General features: G+C 44.2%; 1 protein-coding gene and 1 long non-coding RNA gene across 3 annotated transcripts in view; one reads left to right on the top strand and one right to left on the bottom strand.

Moving 5' to 3' along the window:
* LOC133276801 (uncharacterized) overlaps positions 1-15,245 on the bottom strand; it is a 459,153-nt gene that overhangs the window by 211,567 nt on the left and 232,341 nt on the right. The gene's annotated exons all lie outside the window — the stretch shown is intronic.
* Positions 1-15,245, top strand: part of MKLN1 (muskelin 1) — a 109,833-nt gene that overhangs the window by 4,107 nt on the left and 90,481 nt on the right. The window contains exons 1-2 of one of the 2 annotated variants that reach the window (XM_061467967.1): positions 13,386-13,546; positions 13,628-13,697. In XM_061467967.1, coding sequence (XP_061323951.1) covers positions 13,545-13,546; positions 13,628-13,697 — 72 coding nt within the window. In that variant the 5' untranslated portion in view covers positions 13,386-13,544. Of the gene's footprint in view, positions 1-13,385; positions 13,547-13,627; positions 13,698-15,245 lie in introns of those variants that run through there. The other variant, XM_061467966.1, reaches the window with a different exon arrangement.

The raw sequence follows: 15,245 nt of genomic DNA, 5'->3' as shown, positions 1-15,245 counted from the left end.
ACCTGGACTTTGTTCCCCTCTTTCCTTCCACAGAAAGCAGTGAGCTCAGTCACTCCTTGTTTTTGGACAAGGAGGGAATAAAGAACTCACAGAAGGTAAAACAACTATTGTTCAAACTTGGGTTATTTTCTGTAACAGAGAGAACCAAAAGCCATTGCTCTGCATTCTGACAGAAGCACTTCATATCCTGCTTTTTTCAATAGCCCCTTTTTGTGCCTGCTCCAGTTGGAACTGAGGTGAACAAGAGGTGAAGCATTGTGCTGTGTGCATGGCAGTCGTGTCCCCTCAATTGCTGTGTGTCAGGACCATGGTTTCTAGTGCTTGTGTCAGACTTGTGACTGATGGCATCTTGTAGTTGGCTGATGCACTCGGGTCCTTCTGTCACTGTTTTATGCAGCTGAAATCCCACTTCAGAGACTAACAAGAGCTTTTTGCTGTGTTATCCTCGTGTTCCTTTGTGGGGAAGCTTCATCCCGTTTATGTTGCTCAGACCTTCAGAGTCACTCAGGTTTTGCTGTGGGATATTTCTATAGAGGAAGATCAGCTGTTCCCGACATTGGTCTTTATGATTTTTATTGCTATTTTGTTTGATTATTTCTTGTGATCAGGTTGTTATTAAGCATGTAAACCAAGATTGTTTTCCCACCTGATAGCTAAATGCCATTAGCAACCTCCTTCTAATTGGTATGGGTTCATGCAACCCATTTTTATCTGTTTCACTGTGGACTTGGTAACTCCAGGCTTTTCCATTTTGACACCTCGAGTGGTGCTGCAGCAGGTCTTGAGGGCTGGGAGGCTCTCTTCTCTTTCCTAGAAAGCACACTGGAACCTAGAAAGATCCAGCTGACCTGTTACGATACACTTAAAATAGCTTAGTTTTTGCTAGTTTTCTCTATTTCCATCAAACCAGGGGAAGCAAATGAAGTGAAAGATACTTTGCTCGTAAAATCTGAGTGCCTTGTACATTTCCAAAATGAGAATGCAAACGTTTTCTTTGCTTTTTAGTTAGAGGATGTGGCAGTAAGTTCCTGCCCAGTCTAACCAAACATCCACTGTGTTGTGTTTACTCTGAAACAGAGATGTATTCTCCTGTGCCTTCAACTTTAAGGTAGTGCAAAGCATTAGTAAGAAAGTGCTGAGAGCATCTATACCAAACTTTTTGGGGTAAAGTCCATCAGGATTTAAAAACACCCCTGCAAAGCCAGCCAGAAAATAACCTGAATTCCAGCTACGCTGTTCTCTGTGATTTCTGTAACAGGAAACACCGTGTATTTGTGGCTAGTGAAATGTGATTCTCAGGTTCTCCTCCTACCACATGAAGCTGATGATTCAGCTGCCTCAGGTTCATAAGTCTCATTAGAGGTGCAGCCAGGTCTAGAGGAACCTCATGTTCAAGTTGAGATCAGCGATGACTAATAAAAAGGTTTGGTTTTTCCTGTTCCGTTTTCTCATACTGGTCTCTGTTTGCTTGGTGAGGTGAAGATACTTCTTTTGAGGTCTCAGCAGTTTCAAGCTGTCTAAACCAGACCTAATGGTGGACTGCAGAGTGCGCTTCAGAACTTTGCTGGCAGGGTGATCTGTGCTCATGGTCCATACACTAAAAATCTTCATTATGCTCCATGATCAGAGGGCTGGAGCAGCTCTGCTCTGGAGCCAGGCTGAGAAAGCTGGACTGGTTCAGCCTGGACAACAGAAGGCTCCTTAAGGGGATACTTTACAGCAGCTCCAGTGCCTAAAGGGGCTACAGGAAAGTTGGAGAGGGGCTTGGGACAAGGGCCTGTAGGGCCAGGCCAAGGGGAATGGCTTTAACCTGCCAGAGGGGAGACCGAGATGAGATCTCTCTCTTGGACAGGGCTTGGAGCAAGCTGCTCTAGTGAAAGATGTCCCTGCCTGTGACAGGGGGTTGGTGCTGTATGAGCTTTAAGGTCCCTTCCAACCCAGACCACCCTGTGATAGTGCTTATGTCTTATGGTTTCTTACATTAACGTGGTAGTGATGATTTCCATTTAGATGTAGAACCTTGACTTTGGTGTTTATTTTGCACGTACAAGCACAAATGTAGTTGTTTCAACTGAAACAGTCAGCATTTACAGCTTTACTTGAGCATTTAAATGTAGCCAGTTCACTTGCCATGTTGTAATTGCTTTCCCTTGAGCCACGGGAAGATGAAGGGCACACCTGCAGGCTCTCTGGAATTGCGTGTTTATGATGTCTTTGCAATGCAGATCAATAACATTGACTAAAATGAGCTGGGAGTGCAAACACTGCCCAGTGAAGTGAACTGATGGACTCTGTCACCTCAGGTGAACCCTGTGTATAGAAATGTTCTCACTTCTGCTTCTGGTCCTTTTCAGTGTGCAGTGGGAAATAGTTTTCTCCCACTTGTTTGTCCAGAAACATGGAGGAAATCCATAAGATCTCATGTTACGACAGGCATTTTCTTCCCTCCCTACATCACTTTGCCTGAAATTAAGCGCTTACAAAGCAAAATAATTCCATAGAAAATCAAGTTATCAACAGGTTGAATATGTATTAGGTGCTTCTCTAGTGTGAGAAGGGGATGTGGAGAGAAAGGAAAAGGTCAGGGAGGTGGAGGGAGTGAAGTGAAATGAACTGCACACGAATGCAGTTATTGGCATCCGAAGTCCGACAGCTTTTTCTTCCCAGGTAAAAGCTCAACTGCTGAGGTCTGAGAAGAAATTCCTTTAAGCTCCAGTTCAAACAGCCATTATAGGAGAGGTTTGGCAGAGTTTCGTTCCCTGGCAGAAGGCTGAAGGTGAAGTGCTGATAGCTCTAGTTCCCGGGTGTGCCTAACCTGGCAGAACCTGTGTAACTCCAGTGTACAGCCTCTTCTGGGATGGCATTTTGGGGGAACTTGAAGAATGTAAAATTTTCCTAGGAGCTGTTAGCACCATCACATTATGGATCATTGGCTCTCTGTGTGATTTTATAGCTGGAAAGTTTAATAAAGGCATTCAAGCTCCTGATTACTAATTACTTGAAGGCTAAAACCCTATTTCAAGCAGAGCACAGCGTCTTTCGGATAACTGTTGGTACTGCTCATACATGTATAGTCTGATTTGTGTTCTTCGTGGCAAAGAATATAGTTTCTTATTCTGCATGTTCATCTTCTTAACAGGTCGCTGTTAGAATGCACTGTGGGGTTTATCACCTCCCCTGTTTTTTTGAAGTGATCGTGATTTTTAAGTTAAAGTTAAGTGGTGTGTGCAGCATTGAATCAGTTATCTAGAGATCAGGATCTCCCACCTGCAGTTCTGTGTTCTGCTCTGGGGACCCCAACACAAGAGGGACGTGGAGCTGTTGGACCAAGTTCAGAGGAGGCCACAGAGGTGCTGCAAGGGTTGGAGCAGCTCTGCTCTGGGGCCAGGCTGAGAGAGCTGGGCTGGGTCAGCCTGGAGAAGAGAAGGCTCCTGAAGGGGAGACCTGAGAGCAGCTCCAGTGCCTGAAGGGGCTGCAGGAAAGCTGGAGAGGGGCTTGGGACAAGGGCCTGTAGGGCCAGGCCAAGGGGAATGGCTTTAACCTGCCCGAGGGGAGACTGAGATGAGCTCTTAGGCAGAAGCTCTTCCCTGTGAGGGTGCTGAGGCGCTGGCCCAGGGTGCCCAGAGAAGCTGTGGCTGCCCCATCCCTGGCAGTGTTCAAGGCCAGGTTGGACACAGGGGCTTGGAGCAAGCTGCTCTAGTGGAAGGTGTCCCTGCCCATGGCAGGCGGTTGGAACTGAATGAGCTTTAAGGTCCCTTCCCACCCAACCAGTTCTGTGGTTCTATGTCCCAGACTTCCAAAGCAAGCCAGTATTTGACTTACTTTAGTTCCATATTAATATAAACTTGTAGAACCAAATGTAGTTTTGCTTTTTTGATTGTGGTCTGTTGAATTGTGTACAGCATCGGGCTGCAAGTTCAGCTGGGTCTGAGTTTAATAATATACAAATTACTGGAAAGGGAAGAAGGAGTGCTGGAGATGTAGAGTGGTTTGTTACCTTAGGAAGCTGCTATTTTAGTCATGACTTGAAACTCAGTATGCATAATGTTAGCTGAATTATTTCCTGGATCAATTTAAATCAAGGAGCACAACCATATATTTAAGTTGAGGACAGCAGCCTGGGTATCTGACTCCACACTGCACCAGCAAACCCGTTTCTAGCCCTTGCTCCTCCTCTGCTGGCATGTTCTGCAGTTCCTGGAAAATGGCATGATTTGGTAAGGGAGGAAAATTACCCACTGCTCACTTTGGATTTGGTGGTGTTTTCCTCAGCACTCTCTGCCTTTTTCCCCCCTAACTCCTGGGTTCATAATGTCACTCTCAAGCTGTGGGAATGTGCCTGAAAACACTGCTTAGGACATGACCTGTGTATTTTTGAATGCTTTTCTCTAGGTACATACATCAAGCAGCATTTGATTCTTATGGTAACTATTTAGATACTCATTTCCTCACCTATTCTATGTATGGAAATTGTGGTAGTAAAGAGGTGCTCTTAACACAGGGGGTTAAAATGGAACAAGAAAATTTGGAGTATTAAATTGACCTGTGAGTAAGGAATTGCTGAATGAGTTCATACCCTGCTCTTTCAGGACAGCGTGTTACTGCATATAGTCTCCTAAAAATCCTGCTTTCTGGTACAGGGTTTGGAAGCTGCCAAGTATGAAAGTGATGTTGGCTTGGGGACTGGGGGATTCTTTAGCAGGAATTGTGTATATTGCCTCAACATGAGGAATTATTCCATAATGCAGCTCCAGGGACAAGTGTTTCTGACTTGTAACACAATTCCTCACATAACCTGTGCTTAAGGACAGGCTTATTTCTTTGGAACAGGGTATTTCTTAAGGGCAGGATATTTCTTTGCTCTTCCCAGGTCAGTGTTTTGTCTTCTGGATTCCCTGGATAGAGTTGCCTTGGTAGTAACAGAGCCTTCCTTGATCCTGAAAGGAAAGTTGATGTAGTTAAGATTGTCCCACCTGGAACCAGGCATTTTACATAGAATTCTTAGGGACAAAAGCTCAATACCTGATGTTACTTTGCACCTGGGGGGGCTTCAGTCTCTTTATCAAACATACATTCTTTTACAGGCATCATTTTTGGGTGAACTTGATACTGAGTGAGAAGTTACAGTGCCGATGAGTATTGAAGTTGTGGTTATGGCTCACATGAGGAATTCCTCATCTTTAGGTATAACAACTCTGATTTTGTGGATTCCTCTTTTGAGTGGAAATATTCCCAACATTGTGGCATGTCAGAGCATTGTTGGAATGCTGTGAAATCATGGAAGACCCAAATCTACTTCCTTTGTAAAATGTTTCCATATGTGTGTTAGTCAAACAAAAATACTCTACCGAGCTTGTGATACTTCCAAAATACAGGACAGGGGATTTACATGGATGTGTTAGGTATTGCTTTCCTCTAGTCGTCTTGTGAAGGGGCTGTTGCTTTCCAGGAAACTGATTTTGGAAATGAGGAGCAGTTCTATTCCACCAGTATGGAGCATTTGTGGATCACTTTAGCCAAGGGCCTGTAGGGAGAGGCCAAGGGGAATGGCTTTAACCTGCCAGAGGGGAGACTGAGATGAGCTCTTAGGCAGAAGCTCTTCCCTGTGAGGGTGCTGAGGTGCTGGCCAGGGTGCCCAGAGAAGCTGTGGCTGCCCCATCCCTGGCAGTGTTCAAGGCCAGGTTGGACACAGGGGCTTGGAGCAAGCTGCTCTAGTGGAAGGGGTCCCTGCCTGTGGCAGGGGGTTAGAACTGGATGAGCTTTAAGGTCCCTTCCAACCAGTTCTGTGTTCAGTGGCTTTTCTGGTGCTGGCTGGCAGTAGAAATCCCAATGCTCACACCTCGTCTAAACCATTTCCTCAGCAAGATGTGGTATTTGCTTAAAATGAAAAATGAACTTTGTTACAAAGCGGCAGTGGCTCCTGATGTCTTAAACTGCCAGCGGATTTTACTGCAATATTGTATCTATTGGCTACAAGTCCAATCAGCTGTAGAATTTAATCTCTTTTGACTTTTCCCTTGAATATTGAAGGGTAGAATTTGTGCTATTCTTGGGCATGTTATTAAGCCAGGGATTTATTTCTGCTCGGGGAACCTCTTGGAACCACATCCAGGCTCAGCTGAGTGCACGCCGTGTCACTTGTGTTAGTGCTTTATGCATTGCTGAAAAGGCTGCGTTTCAAGCATCGTTGTGTCTTAGAGATGTACAGATGAACATTGGGTATGAGATAAGCAAAAGAAATCATTCCAGATAGTGAATGTATAATAACAGGTTGGACGGGGCTTGGAGCAACCTGGTCTAGTGGAAGGTGCCCCTGCTCATGGCGGGGGGTTGGAACTGGAGGAGATTTAAGGTCCCTTCCAACCCACACCAGTCTGTGATTATTATATATAATAAATATATTCGTATCTATAGCATGAATAGTCATTCACTAATATGAGTTCACTTAGGACATCAGCATTTTTAAGTTGTTTTCTTTTCCAAAAGCAGGTAGACAGTAAGTACATGGGAAAGATCAGTTTTAGTGATGTAACAGTTCTTATATTTAAACCCAAGGCTGGTGTGGAGAGAGAACAAACCTGATAATCTTTAAGCTTAAAGGTTCAGCATCACTCACCAGTTAAGTTGCATCTAAACTATCATCCCTAAACATTTGGACTGGTGATCATCAGCAATGTGTGAAGTTACGGTGATCACCAACATACCTGACTAAGCCTGACTTTGGTTATTCTCTTCCGATTTCTTTTTCCTCTGTGCTAACACTTTTATAAGCACCCTGGAGCTGGGGAGCTCTCGCTGCGAAGGATTTGGGTTGCTCAGCGCTGTGATACAGTGAAAAGTTTAATCCATGATTTAGGGTTGCTGAGTGTCACTGGAATGGAAATTATTCCACAGGCTCTGATGATTTGCTGGGAATTCATCACCCTGCTGCAGTTTTAGTCACTCCTGGTGACATTTAATTCTTGGCGTGTCAGGAGGAAGCTCTGAGGAATCCAAGTATTTTGTTTAGAGACGTCTTAACTGAGTGGAGAGAGAGAATCCGAAGTACTTCTTAACTGGTGTTACTGGAAATGGCTGCAGCAGTGTTGGTTTGTGATTAAGAAGCAATTTGTTTTGCAAAGGCTGAAGCTAAGTGATACCTGTTTTGTTGTCCAGTGTAGTTAGATGTGATCTGGTAAGGTGATTGCTGAGATCACTGTAAATCACAGAATGGTTTGGGTTGGAAAGGACCTTAAGATCAGCCCGTTCCAGCCCCCTGCCATGGGCAGGGACTCCTCACACTAGACCATGTTGTCCAAGGCTCTGTCCAGCCTGGCCTTGAATAACAGATGAAAAGCTACTGCAGAATTTGTGCTATAAAGGTAAAAATCCCATAAATCTGCCTGTTCTAATGGATGAGAACCAAATCAGAGCAATTCTGTGAGGCAAAACTAACCTCATAGTTATGAGGCAAAACTAACCTCAGCAGACCCCAACACAGCTCTTAAAGTAAAGTTTAACTTGCTGTGAAGTGCACCAAGACAAAACAAGCACAAGCAATGGCCAAACATGGGAATGGGATGGACTCTGGGTGTATAATTTGATTTTGATTTTTACCCCCGGTTCAGTGTTTTGATGTGTTTTGCATTTTTTAAAGTACAGGACTTCCTATAACCCTGCTGCAGAGAAGTGCAGCAGCACCTCTTGCTTAGTGAAACAAAGCTTGAGTAAAACGTGTGCAACTCTTCAGTTTTAAATGCTGTGTTGTCATGGGATTTGCCATTTACTTGGGCTGGGCAGGAGTATCTCTGCTGATGCTTTGTGTTGGCTGGTGTGATGCCTCCACGTGCTCGAAGTAGTTGGTCCACTACATCTTGCAACCATCTATAAACTTGCTTCCAGCTCCTCAGCAGTTTTGTACATGCATCTGGTAACTATAGATTTACCTGGGCCCCTCACTCCAAGAGAGACATTGAGGTGCTGGAGCGGGGCCAGAGAAGGGCACTGGAGCTGGTGCAGGGCCTGGAGCACAAGTGGGATGGGGAAGGGCTGAGGGACCTGGGGGGTTCAGTGTGGAGAAGAGAAGGCTCAGGGGGGACCTGATGGCTCCCTCCAAGTGCCTGAGAGGAGGATGGAGCCAGGAGGGGTTGGGCTCTGCTCCCAAGGAACAAGGGATGGGACAAGAGGAAACGGCCTCAAGCTGCCCCAGGGCAGGTTTAGATGGAGCTGAGGAACAATTCCTGCCCCAGAGGGTGCTCAGGCATTGGAACAGGCTGCCCAGGGCAGGGCTGCAGTCACCGTCCCTGCAAGTGTTCACACAGCGTGGAGATGAGGCCTCAGTGCCATGGGGCAGTGGTGGCCTTGGCAGTGCTGGGAATGGTTGGACTGGATGAGCTTGAAGGGCTTTTCCAGCCAGTTCTGTGATTCTGTCAAAGGTAAAATAGCAAAGCAAGTGCAATGTAGAAAAATAAACTGCTTTAGAAATCACCTTACAGAAACACACCAGCTCACAGCTGACTCTATTGGACAGCAAACCGCGTATCACAGCTCTGTAGATGTAACTGTTCAAACCAGTTTCTCACTTACTACTTTCAATGACAAGTTTACTTTTGGTTCTTTTAAGATACCTCTCATCACTACAGCCCAGTGATAATCAGAGGCCTTGACTAAAAACCAACCTACTGCTTAACCACACAGTGATACTGCTGCAGGTACTGCAGTAACACAGGTTAAGAAGTACTTCTTTATTCACTCCCCATAGTTAAGACTTCTTTAAGACAACCAAACTCAAACCCCTTTCTTCCCTGAATATATCTGTGCACTGCATACTTGTGCACGTTTTAGCGTCTCAACAAAGAAATGTTCATGTGTTTATGTCCTTAGGCCATTTGAAGCAGAGAACTTTTCCAGTAGAAAGGAGAGAAACTTCATAACAAAATCTATAAAGTTTTTTTTTGGTACTACTTTAGGAGGGAGCCAGTGGCCCACTGAGCTTTTTAAAACATGGTTTGAAGTCAGCCTTAGTTGCATTAAGTGTCTGGGAGTTGCATGAGGGGAAAATTCCATAGTTCTTTCCAGATCCATGAACTGGGCTTTTTGCTGGTGGTTTTTCTCCCTTCTCCCCCTGTTTTTTCTTGCTTAAGGCTGTGTGTACATTCCAGTGTCATTTAGGCTGGGCAGGAGTATCTCTGTTGTTGATACTTTGTACTGGCTGGTGTGATGCCTCCACATACTTGAAATAGTTGGTTCACCACGTCGTGCAGCCCTCTGTAAAGTGGTTTAGTGATTGTTTTAGTGCCTTCTAGTTGCTGTGTCCTTGCTGGTCTGTTTTGGGGTGGTTGTAAGAAAAAATGAGGAAGCATCACATAGACAACCCTAAAGGAAGCACTTTGTCCATTTTCAGTCAGGCTGGGTTTTGTTGCATTCCAAATGCAGCGTGATGCTGTGGTACCTCCTTCTCTCCACGAGCTGTGTCTGAGTTCCAAGTCCTCTCAGAGCCGTGTGGGCTCTTTTCTGCACAGCTGCTCTCTGAAGAGCACTTTGAATGTACCAAGCAAAGCTGGTGTTTTGGATTTGTTTATTCTGAAGGACTTGTTCCTAAAGTCATGGGTTTCTTGAGCAGCAGCTTCATGAAAATATTTAGGTTAGATGCAAATTATAGCAGCCTTAAACCTTATTTCGAGTGTTTTCTGCAAAGTTATCTTATTCCTCCCATCCCCACTGAAACAGAGAATAACTCCCCCATAGGGACCGTCATGCCTGAAACCACAGAGCTGTTTGCACAGAGAGAGGGCCTCTGGTAGCATCAAGGGGGGGGACATCTCTCCAGCTCCAACAGAGAGCAGTTGGTACAGCGGATGTGATGGTTTCTGGGTTGGCAAAAGGAGAAATGATCTTCCAGCAGTTGCAAGACCGGTGTCTGCAGGGGAAGAAAGAAACTTCCACTGTGGTCTGCCAGGAGGGCTTTCTCCATAAGACAGCCACTTCTACTTAGCAATGGGAATGCTTACAAGAAAGGCTTAGCTACTAATAGCTGGGAAGGAAGCTGGGTTATGAATTTAAGGCACATTAGTGCCTCTGGACGTGGTATTGTTTGTGCTGCAAATAAAACAGCTCCTTCTGCTTAGCATTTAGTGCAGCATTTGGTGGCCACAGAGTAGCAGAACTACCATGACATCTAAGTTCCTCAGTAGCTACCAGCCAGTGTTGGAGATTGGGTGTTCTCTCTGAACCCCTCATCCAGATCCAGCTGCTCATCCTTTCCTTGTCCTTTTGTGCTGGCGCCAGTAGGAAGCTGAATTGGAGCAGATCTGACTAAAGGAGTTATTTATGCTGCTCTTTATTATAGGTGTGAGGAGAGGGAGGATCAGGCATGAGGGGATGGAATGGTCCCTCTTGGCAGTGTAGATCGATGCTAGACTAGATCTTGGATCTGCAGTTGATGGTTACGAGTTCTCTCAACCCACATTTAATGGGTTGCTTTTCTTCACAGGAAAAGCTTGCATAAAACTATTTGGTGCTTGTGGTAGCTCCAGGGCTTACAAATTTTAATGCCTTGTGAAAATTCCATTGAAAATCATTGAGTTAATGGAATTTTCTGAGGTTTCTCAGATGTTAATCTAGGTGTAATACAGGACCTCCAGGTACTGTGTGAGAGTTTTGTGATGTCCACAACAAGGGCTTTATGTGGGAAACAGCATCTGTCACTAGGATATGCATTTGTTTCTTACTGTCTCATGACTTCTGGAATGCTTGAATTTCTCCAAGCTCATAAATTTCCCTAAAACAGTGCAATAAATGGACTTTTTACATATGGACTTGTCTTCAGTGTTTGTTTAATCTTCATAAAATAATAAACCGTGTGTTTTTAAACATTTGTAACTCCATTGACATTGCCATCTTCATCTTTTAAATTGCTTTTCAGCCTTGATTTTTGGTGAGCTGCCTGTGCCTCTCCTCTCTCTTACAGAAGAGTTGTACTGATTGAGGTCCTCTTTAGTTGTGGCAAACTGAGCTTTGACCTGGAGAAGCAAACAAATCTACTGTTAAAAATACAATCTTTGGGATCTGTCCCAGTTATAAAATTCCTCTTTCAGCAGGGCATTATCTGACCATGTACCAGTGCCAATTCCTGCAAATGTTGCTCAACATATGAAGAGCTTATCTGTTGTTTAAACAAATGTAATAGCATTATGAATAAAACTTCTTCTGTAGGGTGAGTTGTCTTCTTGCGTGCTGGGATTAAGTTCCACAAAGGAGAAAAGCCACATAGTGGTTCTGTCTCCCTTCATGTCCCTTAAGTTATTTAATATGATCCAGATCTCCTTCAAGTACAGCAGTTTTTCCTCTCTCCAGATATTAAAAGGTATTGGGAAATTAATAAGCATCCTTTTGCCTTGCCTGTGGCGTGGTATAGGAGGCTGCAGGTATGGTTGTTCTCAAAACAAGTGTGTTTTGGCTTCTAGTGGTGACTTTCTAGTTTGAGACTGGCAACTCCTATTAGAAATCTGTGTCTTATCCTCGAATCATATGGTTTGGAAAAGATCTTTAAGATCAACAAGTCCAGCCATTGCCCAGCACTGCCAAGGCCACCACTAACCCATGGCACTGAGGGTCCTGTCTATGCAGTGTGGAGCACAGTTCCCTTTGGCTTGGTTGGTTCGTGTTGTCCCTGTTACAACTAAAGACAGCAGCTAGGTTTTCTTTTGGAGTTGAGCCTCTGTGTGCTGCAAACTAGATGTAGCTGGGTGTTTAATTATACAGAAATGATGTTTAATGGTGATGTTTCCCTTTTTGATGACGTTAGAGCAAGAGAGTAGTGTTCAAACGTGTTGAATAAACATGACTAAACCAGCTGCATGGCTGTGATAATAACCACCATGCTATGATGGCAACCAGCTAAAGGGAGAGGGAACCTGAGTTTTGTTTCTGGGCTGTATAAATATCCTGACACATCTCAGCCAGCTCTCAATGTGTGTGTATTATTTTGGGCCACCTTGCTCCGGCTCCTTGCTCTCCCCCTTGTCACAGCACAGGACTGCTTGGATACCGTTGCTACTGTGGTGATCCTGGTCTGCCCAGTGTGGAAAGAGCGAGCTAATAACTCTGTCTGTTAATGCTCAGCCTCTGACTTCACCTGTTTCCCTTCTGAGCTTTTATATGAGCACTTTTTCCTCCAGTTCTTTACAGTAATCCAGATGCTCGTGTTCTTTTCCTCCTACACAGCAGATGGAGATGGCATAAGGCCTTTGATGACAGCTTCCTTCTTGCTACATAAGTTTTATGAGCTGGCAAGTTTGTTAGTTGGAGGGGGTAGAGCTCCTAAGCCTTGTCCAGCAGGTGATGCTTCACTACCCCTCCCATAATTATAGATATAAATTAGTTTATATCTATAAATATATTAGTTTAATCTTCGAGGTAGGCTTTGCCACATGGTTATAGGAGAGGGAAAGGCAGAGCCCTCATGTGACTGTTGTGATGAATCGTAGAATGGTTTGGGTTGGAAAGGACCTTAAGATCATCCAGTTCCAACCCTGCTACCATGGGCAGGGACGCCTCCCACTAAACCATGTCACCAAAGACTCCATCTTGGCCTTGAATACTGTCAGGGATGGAGCATTTATCGCTTCTGTGGGCCCCCTGTGCCAGTGCCTCACCACCCTCACAGTAAAGAGCTTCTTCCTTATATCTAACCTGAGCTTCCCCTGTTTAAGTTTTAACCCATTACCCCTTGTCCTGTCACTACAGTCCCTGATGAAGAGTCTCTCTCCAGCATCCTTGTAGCCCCCTTCAGACACTGGAAGCTGCTCTGAGGTCTCCACACAGCTTCTCTTCTCCAGGCTGAACAGCCCCAACTTTCTCATCCTGTCTCCATATGGGAAGTGCTTCAACCCCTGATCATCCTTGTGGCCTCCTCTGGACTTGCTCCAACATCTTCACATCCTTCTAAAATGAATGCATTTCATTTTAGCCAAGAAACCTATTCTGAATTCACGTTTGTTACCTGAACTTGTAAGAAAGCAACTCAGAGGTGTTTTTGCTGGGTTGAAGAGTTGGACTTCTCTTGTTTTGTTGTTCTAGGCTTGTAGCTCACATGAAAAATACTTGTTAAAAGTTGGCATGAGTTGGATGGTCATCTTCCACGCTCTTAAGTATGTTTGCAGGCCTCTCTTCGTTCCAGTCTCGCCTGTCTAGTAAAGAACAGTGTTTGGCTTTCAAAACCGTTTTACTGTTCATCATTAACCTTAGTGAAAAGTTCTTCTCCCACTGAGGTGAATGAGCCCATTTTTTCCACGTTGCTGGGGACTGGAGCCTACGTCAATTCATCTGGTTTACATTGATTTCACAATTTGGCTTTGATTTTGCAATGCGGAGCTGCATTTCACAACCACAAGGGTTTGGAGGCGGATTTTGATGGGTCCTGTAAAACGGCAATGTAGAAAACCTCTAATAAGAGAGGAGAACCTTAGTCTCTGCCCAGAGATGTAGGTAGTTGCATGAGAATCATAGAATCATAGGGTTGGAAAGGACCTTAAGATCATCCAGTTCCAATATTACTGAGCTGCATGTATGATATATCTTATTGGAGATTCAAATACACTGTGGCTGTTCCTTAAGTGACTTCTGGCTTCTTGTTTTTTTCTTTTAGGAATATCTTGGTGGATAAGCCCAATGATCAATCCTCAAGATGGTCTTCAGAAAGCAATTACCCTCCCCAGGTAAGCATCTGAATCTCTGCAACTCTGTAGTCATTGTACAGCTTGATCTAGGCTGCTCCTATTTATATTGACAGCCTTTAGGGGCTACCTTCTCTCTCTCAAATACAGGTTGTTGCTACATGAGGTATTTACATTTCCAGCTATTTATTTGGAATCTTTCACCAAATACTTGGGTTTTGGGAGGGACATTTCATGTTTCATCCTTGACAATAGCAGTCATGCTGGAAATCGTCTACCTTATGGTTGGATTAAGCTGCTAATGAGGCGTGTGGGTCCCCCTTTGTCAGTGCTGCTGGAAGCTGCTGGAGATTCCTGGCCTTCAGTCCTGGATCTAAAGAGCTTGTGTTTGTTTCTCCTAATAGCACATTTAGAAATGTAGACTCTGTTTAAAGAGATTTGAATGTCGCCTCTTCTGTTCATTGAAGTAAGATTTGTATTGATTTTTAGCCTCTAATTTGCTTTGCCACTATTAATTAGATTATCCAGAAAAAATGATTATCCTTTTACTTATTTTTTTTCCCTCCAGTAGATGTGTTATCATTCTCTTTATGCTAGTTCTGTACTTTATTCCTCTGGTGCTGTTTGGGAATCCCAGACTGGATTGGGTTGGAAGGGACCTTAAAGCTCACTCAGTTCCATCCCCCTGCCATGGGCAGGGACACCTTCCACTGGAGCAGCTTGCTGCAAGCCTCGTCCAGCCTGGCCTTGAATGCTGCTTATTGTAGATACTTATGTTTGAAACACTGATGCAAAGTATTTATCCCTCTCATGCAAAGTTCTTTTGCTTAACTGCTTACTTAATCCAGGTATTCCTCGTGAGTCAAGTCTCACAGAGTATCTGTGTAGGTAAATCTTACTGCTTTGTTTTGAAAGTGTATTAAGAATCTATAGTCTGGACTGGTGGCTTCCTTATAGCAGCAGCTCGTGTCATCTAGCTGCAAAGCTTTTGTCTTGATGTTCCTGATGAGGTTTCTATACTGTTGTGTCTCTAAAAGTGAGGTTTTCTTAGGAGGAGATGGAAAACTCCCCTATTGGTTCCATTTACATGTTTCATAAACCTACTTGTGGAGGCTTAATTTTGATCCTCTGTGCATCTACTGCTGTTTTAATTTGATTTATATATCTATTTTTTGATAAACAGCATAGGAATTTAATCCATAACCTTGAGCAGTTTTGGCCTATCTAGGAACTATTGACTGGAGTGTAATAGGCATTGAGCATATACTGTATCCCAGTCTGTGCCATCCTTTACTCCTTTCATGCAGGAAGCACATGTTTTCCTTAGGGCTTTCTTGTTCACAAAGCAAGGTTGGCTTGTGGCACAGCTTTTGAGTGGGTTCTTCATCTGAGGTGCTTTTAGTTGTGGCTCAAAGTTGCTCTTTGATTTTTCTAAGCCATCCTGAATATTTTGTGCTTTTAAAAACCTGATTCTAGCATGGGAATTCATCTCTTGTAACTGGGTGCTTTAGAATATTCCCAGTCTATGCTTAAAGCTCACAAGCAGTGATACAAGTTACAGTCAGACATGTAGATGAAGCAGGGAGCGAT

The sequence above is a fragment of the Pezoporus flaviventris genome, unplaced genomic scaffold (genome assembly GCF_033815535.1).
Source record: "Pezoporus flaviventris isolate CSIRO_AGI_PZ_B2104156 unplaced genomic scaffold, CSIRO_AGI_Pfla_v1 ptg000046l, whole genome shotgun sequence".
Taxonomy (NCBI): Eukaryota; Metazoa; Chordata; class Aves; order Psittaciformes; family Psittacidae; genus Pezoporus; species Pezoporus flaviventris.
This window is presented reverse-complemented; position numbering and strand designations above follow the sequence as displayed.